The sequence below is a fragment of the Neophocaena asiaeorientalis genome, unplaced genomic scaffold (genome assembly GCF_003031525.2).
Source record: "Neophocaena asiaeorientalis asiaeorientalis breed wild unplaced genomic scaffold, Neophocaena_asiaeorientalis_V1.1 scaffold85, whole genome shotgun sequence".
Taxonomy (NCBI): Eukaryota; Metazoa; Chordata; class Mammalia; order Artiodactyla; family Phocoenidae; genus Neophocaena; species Neophocaena asiaeorientalis.
The window spans coordinates 1,497,683-1,506,541 of NW_020174301.1; the positions used below are offsets into that span (position 1 = coordinate 1,497,683).

At 48.5% G+C, this 8,859-nt stretch overlaps 1 protein-coding gene across 1 annotated transcript in view; it reads left to right on the forward strand.

The window, feature by feature from the left end:
• DUSP5 (dual specificity phosphatase 5) overlaps positions 1 to 8,859 on the forward strand; it is a 13,569-nt gene that overhangs the window by 521 nt on the left and 4,189 nt on the right. Inside the window, exons 2-4 of the mRNA XM_024755923.1 lie at positions 3 to 48; positions 5,040 to 5,188; positions 8,203 to 8,422. Of these exons, the coding sequence (XP_024611691.1) occupies positions 3 to 48; positions 5,040 to 5,188; positions 8,203 to 8,422 (415 nt within the window). The remainder of the gene's footprint in view (positions 1 to 2; positions 49 to 5,039; positions 5,189 to 8,202; positions 8,423 to 8,859) is intronic.

Consider the following 8,859-nt stretch of genomic DNA (forward strand, 5'->3'; position numbering starts at 1 on the left):
CGCTGCTCGCCTGCCTGCCCGCCGGCCCGCGGGTCTACTTCCTCAAAGGTGAGCGCGTCGGGGACGCCGGTCCCCTGTCACCGTCCGCGCCGGGACGGCCCCGGGCTCTGGGGTCCCCTGCTGGCGCCAGGCGCCTTCCTTGACGCTAGAACCCGAGCAGTTCTCCGCTGGCGGGAGTCTGCACCTTGGGGCTTGACGTGCGCTAGGGAGGGCACTGCCAGTGTCAGCGCTCACAGCTTCCCCACTCGAGTTCCTCGAAAGCGCTTGACGATCGGCCTTTAGGCCCGGGTGGGTGGGATGGGGTTGCTTACGCAGCCGGGGTCGCTGCTTCTCAGCTGGGGGTCGGTCGCCTAGTGCTGGGCGCGGGCCGGCTTTCCTGGCGCTGGCTTCACCGCTCTCGCTGGGGCCTGCGCTCTGGAGCCGTCCTGATGGACAGATCTGGAGGGATCAGCAGGTCGCAACACCCTCACCCCCGAAGTGTGGCGCCGCGGTGTCCCCTTTCCTCCCTCCTGCACGATTAACGTATGTTAGGCTGTGTCTTCTTCGACCCCTCTTGCCTTTTTGACCCTGGCGAGTCCCTCTCCTCCCCTCCCCTTCCTTTCCATTTCATTTTATTGCTTTTTATTGTTCCTTGGCTTCCCCTTCTCCCCTCCCAGGCCTTTCTCTCGCTCCGTTTGGAGCTGACACCCTTTTCACCTCCTCTCCGCCACCCCGGGATCATCTATACTGGTCGTGGGCCAAACCCGGCGGGCCTAACGCTGTCTGCCAGGGGTGGGAGGCAGGCTGGCCAGCGAGCCAGGACACATGAGAGGTGCCACAGGGTGGCTGTGAAGGGGATTGCGTCGCATTTGGTTTGAGATCCCCAGAAGCTGCTTCACCAGTCTGCCCATTCCACCTGCTGGGGGAGATGACGTTGGTGGTGGGTGGGTGATTTACTCTCAGACTCCAGAATATTGATTTCTGTGTCACTTCCTATAACTGCTGCCGCCTTGTATTTGAGTCCTTTGTAACCTCAAATGTATTGAAGGCATAGCCTGTAGGGCAGACATGAGGACTCAGCCTAGGCTGCGCCGGCCAGACTCTGACGGGGACACGTGGAGATGTAACACTGATGTGGTTCAGAGCTCAGGTGCAGTGAGCTGAGAGAGTGAGAGCGCTGTCTTAAAACCGTGCGACTTGTGGAGTTTTACACATTCCAGGCCAGGAGATTCCAGAGGCACACGGGCAGCTCCCACCTCTGTTCGCACCTCTTACAGACGGTCCCCTGTTGATTCCTGTTAGGGAAACAACAGAGGCATAAGATGATGATATTTCTCTTTTACCCAGCCTCAGCCCCCAGGAGGTGGAGAGTGCCCTCCAAGCTCTGCAGAGGTTTTTCACACATAGTCCCTGATTTCTTTTTGATATGCTTTTTGTCTCCACTTCTTAGCAGTGAGTACAGAAGAAGCTTCTGCCTCTCCAGTAGCACGAAAGATACAGTCCAGGAAACCCTTCCGGGTCCTACCTCTGCTCCCTACCCCTCTGCAGGGGGCCATGCTAGCAGTTTGGAAGTTATTGCCACAGGAAGTAGGCAGCTCTGTAGACTCACATCTCAGAAAAATTAATGTTTAAAAAAAATGTTTTAATATAAGTAACATACAGCACAAAGGCTATACAATGAAAAGTGGATCTTCTGCACCCCCTAGAACTCAGTTCTACTCCCCAGAGACAACAGTCAACTATTTCTTGTTCATCTTTAGATAAATTAATTTTCCATGAGTGAAAATAGAATGATTTTGTATATTTCCTGTTCCTGCCTCTTTCATCTAACTAGATTTTGAGAGATTTGTCCATATCAGAGCATACGTGTCCTATTCACTTTTTAAACCCATCCCCTGGTGATAACCAGTAAGTAGGTTGCTTCCAGCCTTAGTATTTGAAGCAGTGTGGGAGAGTATACCTTTGTCCAAATGCTTTTGCATGTGCACTATCTTTCAGTAAAATTATGAGAATTGCCACGTCGAAAGTTATGTCCGTTTTAAATTTCAGTAGAAATTGCTTAATACTTACCCTTATAACAGTACTAAACTTTAAGTTGTTGCCAAAGAAAATTTTTTCTTTACCTATCTCACATCCAGATAAGAGTTCAGGTTTTTAATCTAGTGACATCCCAGATCGTGGGGCAAACCATTTTTTTTTTGGCCACGCAGCATGTGGAATCTAAGTTCCCCAACCAAGGATCAAACCCACGCCCCCTGCACTGGAAGCACGGAGTCTTAACCACAGGACTGCCAGGGAAGTCCTGCAATGCCTTTTACACTTCCCTCAATGCCCACCCCTCCCAAAAAAACCCACTAAAATGAGATGACCGAACGGCATTGTCAGTGCGTATTTATATATAGTGTCCGTGTGCTTTCTCTGCTCAGCTCCCCTGGTAATGTAGTGGTGATCAAAAACAGAATCACTCTGAAGAGGAGTGAAGCTGCCAAAAGAATTGCCACGGCTCTTGGAGTTCAAGTGAGGCACCAGAGAGGAATGTTCTGTCTCTCCACGCCTCTGATGGGAGTGGGTGAAAGACAGACCGTCTAATCTATAGGACTCCTGACCCCAGCTGGAAGAGGCAGGACCCTGTTTATCTGTCCCTCAACTACACTGAGACTTTGTCTGCCTGCCTTATTTTGTCAACAGGCAGGCAGGACCCAGTCCACACCTGCACCTCCTGTCTGTCCTCCTAACAGCCAACTCTTTTTATTATTATTATTATTTTAATTTATTTTATTTTTGGCTGCGTTGGGTCTTCATGGCTGCCCGCGGGCTTTCTAGTTGCAGCGAGCGAGGGCTACTCTTCGTTACGGTGCACGGGCTTCTCATTGTGGTGGCTTCTCATTGCAGAGCACGGGCTCTAGGCACACGGGCTTCAGTAGTTGTGGCACGCAGGCTCAGTAGTTGTGGCTCAATGAACTCTAGAGTGCAGGCTCAGTCGTTGTGGCACACGGGCTTAGTTGCTCCAGGGCATGTGGGATCTTCCCATACCAGGGCTCGAACCCGTGTCGCCTGCATTGGCAGGCGGATTCTTAACCACTGTACCACCAGGGAAGCCCAACAGCCAACTCTTAAGTGATCTGTTTAAAGCCAAGAGATGGGGTGGCCCGAAGGCTTCTCTTTCCCAAGCTTCATTCTGAAGTTTGAGAGGGCCTGGGCCACTCTTACTTCAGATTCCCATCCCCTATCACTCAGTTTGTCTCCTGGGACTCAAAATGTTGAGGCCCAGGCACAGGAAGTGATTTGCTAACTAGGGACACCTCTTTGGAGGAAGCTGAGGGTCAGTGTAAGTGTGGTTTCTTTCTGCCTTCTGGGAGGGAAGGGGGTGGGGGCAATGGTGGGGAGGGAGGGAAAACTAAGCCACAGACACCTTCAAACTTTCCACCTCCGCCTCCCTCCAGCATGGCCTGTCATCATGACCGGGAACGTGGTCATTGTGGAGGTCCAGAAGCTCATTTGGGAAGGCCCAAGTGGCTATTTGTTGAAGTGACCACAGGGGAGATTTGGGTGTGCTAAATGGGGTTGGGGGCAGTTCCAGCAAGCTGAGAGGAAGGAGTAATAGCTAGATGACTCATTCTAGGAATTGGCTGTAGCTTCTGGGAGAGAGCTGGAGACTGCCGTGTAATCCATTAACCATTTGCCTACTGCAGGGGTTTAAAAAACCACCATGTGCTCCACTGTGGGGCTATTACAACACCAAAAGACAGAAGAAAAAAAAGGGGGGCCTTTTTGAAAAAATACATGGTCTCAGAATGCTTATTTAATTTATGGTTTAGGGAATTCCTAATTCCTGGCAGCACTTTCACTGCCAGGGCCCAGGTTCAATCCCTGGTCAGGGAACTAAGATCCCATAAGCTGGGAATTAGGATCTCACAAGCTGTGCAGCATGGACAAAAAAAAAAAAAAAATTGATGATTTGACCCCCAAGTGAATTCTCTGGGCCAGAAAAAGAAGCAGGTTTTCTGGAGGCTCTTGGAAGTGTCTTAGGTCCCTTTGGATTGGAAGCAAAGTGTTTCCCCACACAAGTCTGGCCTGTGCACCCAGCAGCATTTGGCATTCTAAGGCTTCGAGGCCAGTGTTTCATTTGGTTCTTCCCTACCTCGTGTGTGGGCCTGAGAACTTAGCTACTCAAGTTTCTGTGACTTGGTCAGAGAGTAGTTTTTACCTTAAGTGATCTGCTCCATTTGGAGAAGTTTAAATATAGTTAGGATTTTTATAGAGTCATACCTGCCAGGTATGAGGGTGTGTGTGTGTGTAGCTGGGGAGAAAGTTCAGGAGGGGAGGGTAATAAGATAAAGGGAGAGTAGGTGGTCATCAAGGAGAAAGAAGGAGTTTTTACTTAAGGAGGTAAGAATTAAGTTCAGAAGGCCTCATTGCTCTGGTTTGAAAGGTAATTAACTTGATTGATTACATTGGACCTATGGAGAGGATTGCTAGCGGTGTTCTTAGCACCTTGGCAAAGAGAAAGGGCAGGGCTGTTTTATTGCCCTGAGTTTAAACCTCGTGTTAGCCCCCATTCCCTTATGAATAGAGGAGGTTTTGTCTATAATCCAGTTTAGAGCTAAGGGACTAGGGATGAAACAGACCAGTTTAGGAGTCTCATTCACAAATTAATGAAATTCTGCATAATCACACCTGCATTTTGGATAAATGAGAGAAAATAACTTTTGTTTTCTGGAGGGATTTGGTTAATATTTGGCAGATGTCAGATATATTTCCTTTCACAGTTTAAGCTTCTTCTGATAGGCATAGAAAGTTAATCATTGCCTTTCTGAATTATAGCTTTTTAGGAGAGAGAGAGTGTGTGTATGTATGTGTGTGTGTGTCTGTGGAGCCCGTTTCTATTCTAAAACTATTACTTGTTTTGGCTCAATTTTTTAATATGACCAAAATGTATAGTAGCTGAATATTTTTTTACTATTCCACACTCAGGGTATTGATCAATTCTGGGCATTTTCTGACAGCCTGAGAAAAATCGATGCTTACATCTTTCTTGCTTTTTTTTTTTTCTCTTTTAGGGGGTTATGAGACTTTCCACTCGGAATATCCTGAGTGTTGCGTGGACGTAAAACCCATTTCACCAGAGAAGGTTGAAACCGAGACAGCCCTCATCAGTCAGTGTGGGAAGTCAGTGCTCAACATCAGCTACAGGCCGGCTTACGACCAGGTACACGGTGTGGAAGTACCGTCCCGGCTCCTGGCTCTGTTCCTTGCACAGCACCCTGGCTCTTCCACTCCCTGCTCAGCAACCTTGGTTGGTTCGTTTGCGGATCAGGGAGTTGGCAGAGGCCTCTAGCTTTAGAGAGCCTCTGTTGCTTGCCAACTTGAGTTTCCATCTAAGAGTAAATGGGCTTCCTTCCAGCAAATAAGCTGACAAGAGCAAATGTGCTTCAGGACACACGGTGGCTTCTGGCAAAAAGTGGAAGCGAAATATACATTATTGTTAGCTGGCCTGGGAGGTGCAGAGAAGCTTTGAAATATCGGTTTAGGTTTCCCTGAAGACGTTTCAGAGCTGACTTTCAGGCTTCCTGTGTTGATCTTCTTCGTAACTGTTCATGCTCTGCAGTTTCTGCAAACCAACCCAGTACCTGTAAAGGCGTGTCTTGGTATTTTTAACTGAAGGAGGAAGATTGGGGGAGGTTTGTAGAGAAATTACTATTTGGATGGCTAAGCAGCCTCCCCTAGGGGTTTCTGATGCTTATATTTCCATAAATTCTGAAACCAGAGATCAAGACACACTAGAGGATTTCATGTGTCTACAAACATGTGGGTTTTTTCCCTTCAAAGAACTGTACTTTCTGGCAACTCATTAGAGGAAGAAAAAGTGGACGGCTCAGGCAGGGGTTACCTATACAATGCAGGAGGATGTGGAAAAAGCCAGCAAGGACCCAAATCTGCAGAAAACAGAGATCAAAACCTACCTTCCCATTTTACAGAGGGAAAAACTGTCACAGCTGGTGGGATGATTGATTTTGCCAAGAATCCTGCAGCTGGGTTCATGGCCGCACTAGGCCCAGAACGCCCTTCTCTTAACTCCTTGTTCTGGTTCTTTTCAGGACCCTGTTCTGTTTTCCACATGCCTTCTTTTGGAAGAGGGCCATTCTAGGCATCTGACTTGGTAGGAGGAGCTCTTTGCACAAAATAAGAACATACCCAAATCATAAGAAGGACGATTTCTAGATACTGCGTAAGATGCCAGCTGCCTGCCAAGAGCAGAGCTCTGCCCCTGGGGATAAACTTCCAAATACAGCCAGGTGGCTTTTCCTTGAATGGAAACCTGTTAGCTTGGTGAGGTGCCAGGGTTATTATTTTGTTTGTTTTCTTTTATTAAAATTGCAGTGTATGATGAACCTTGGGCTTTCAAGCCATGGGCATCCGGCTTAGCTGAATTTCTATTTTTGTTTGTTTGTTTGGGTGGTGTTTTCCCCCTCCTTTCTCAGAAAGTGAAAGAGAAACGAGAATTTGCAGGATGTTGTGAAAGCACAGCAGACCTTTGGCCAAGCAAGGACCAGGGAGGCCCTGGTGTGTTTCCACGGTTCATCTGGGGAACCCCCTAGTGCTACTCTTAGTAGCGCTTCTGCCTTGAGAGAAGCCGGGTGAGGTCGTGTTAACCTTTGGGGTTTCTGAAGGCCTTTGGTTTCTTCCTCTTGAGTCTAAAAAGAAGATTCAAAAAAGGAAAGAAACATGGTTTCAGGGGTGTTGGGCTAAGCTCCAGGAGAAATTGAGTAGGATCCCAGGCCTGGTGTGTCAGCATTTTCCAGGCTCTAAAGAGAGGGAGAGATCTATGTAGGTACACCTAAAGTGTTAAGCTCAGGGGCCAGCTGATAAAAATACTGGTTACTATTACTACCTTTTGTAAAATCTCTATAACTTTCTTTCAAGTGGCCAAACTGGCCTTTGCCTTAAACACCTGACTTCTCAGGAAAGAAAAAGCAAACACCCATGCAGGGTAATTTGAGAACTGCCTTCTCCTGGCCCTCGTCCCGTGCCCCTTTCCCTATTGTGGGTCTGGCAGAGAGTTTCCATTCTACTCTTATTCCAGGACAGGAAATGGAAACACAGGAAGCGGATGGATGATATGGGAAAGACTGCCAAAGACACAGCCACTGTCACCCCAGCTCAGTGTTTTCCCTCTAAATCTCCAGGGGCTCCCATTGTTCCAAGTATGGAACAATGGCTTTTCTTGCCACCCTGGAAATGCTGAGGCTGCCAGAGTCTGACTAGCTAGCTGTTCTTTTTAGCTTTTCCTCAGGGTAGATGGTCTCTGGTTCTTTGGGGATCCTTCTTAACTAGAAACCTCAGGTATAGGTGGTCTCCCAAAAGGGTGAAGATGTCCGCGTCTCTTACCAAAACTCAGCCCCACAAGAAGATCAGGCCTGGGACTTCCCTGGCAGTCCAGTGGTTAAGACTCCACGCTTCCATTGCAGGGGGTACGGGTTTGATCCCTGGTTGGGGAACTAAGATCCTGCAGCCTGCATGCCACGCAGCGCAGCACAGCCAAAAAAAAAAAAAAAAAAGGATCAGGCCCTGCTCATGGCCTAACAGCTTTTCATTATCTGAGGATTTTGGATAGATAGTGGTCATTTTCACTTCTGAGAAGTATACCTTTTTGGGGGGCGGAGGGAAGCATATTTTAACATCTCTGAGCTCCAAATGCATCTTAGGATCAACAGTGTCCTAGGTTTGATGAAACACATTATATACAATGTCAGGATTGTAAAGGAGGGGGCTTACCTTGTTGAACCATTTTCCATTTTATCTAGAAGGAAACCTAGGCTGCCCTCAAGGTTAAAGGGCTCACTCTGGCACTCTCAGGGCAGCTAGAACTACAGCACGGGCCTCTCAAGTCTTCCATCACACCACTCTCTTCTCATCCTTGTCAGTATAGGAAGGCTGCCGGCATTTCCTACCACCTCAATATATGAAAATGAAAATCTTAGCTGTGTGGGATTTGCTGTCACTGAGTCACAAGGCAGTAATGTAGGGTAGAGAGTTTACCAGGACGGAAGCTCCACCCACACACTCTTGGGTGAACTGCGCTGACTCTGAGCTCTCTACCTGGAAACCAGAAAGGGAACCTCCCACCTGAAAACAAATAGGTCAGCATTGTTTTGTTTCTTCTCCCCAAAGAGCAAGCTAATCCAACATTTCCTGGTTGTCCTCCTTTGCCCCTCCTTCCAGGGCGGCCCGGTCGAAATCCTTCCGTTCCTGTACCTTGGAAGTGCCTACCATGCATCCAAGTGCGAGTTCCTCGCCAACCTGCACATCACAGCTCTGCTGAATGTCTCACGACGGACCTCTGAGGCCTGCACAACCCACCTACACTACAAATGGATCCCCGTGGAAGACAGCCATGCGGCTAACATCAGCTCCCACTTTCAAGAAGCAATAGATTTCATTGGTAGGTGCAGCCATTCCCCCTCAGTTGTTTTGGGGGCCCCCTAGGGGAGCGTGTTCTTGGATTTTGATGTACTGATGGGGGTTCCCTTCACTGAGAAGAAAAGCATCTTGTTGTAGAGCCAACTTGGCTGGTTGGATGCACCGACCAAAATGACAGAGGGGAGGATTTGAGTTGCTATTAATAGGAGCTTTAGGGCTTCCCTGGTGGCGCAGTGGTTGAGAGTCCACCTGCCGATGCAGGGGACACGGGTTCGTGCCCCAGTCCGGGAAGATCCCACATGCCGTGGAGCGGCTGGGCCCGTGAGCCATGGCCGCTGAGCCTGCACGTCCGGAGCCTGTGCTCTGCAACGGGAGAGGCCACAACAGGGAGAGGCCCGCATACTGCAAAAAAAAAAAAAAAAAAAAAAAAAAAAGGGGTTTTATTTTTAAAAAAAAAAA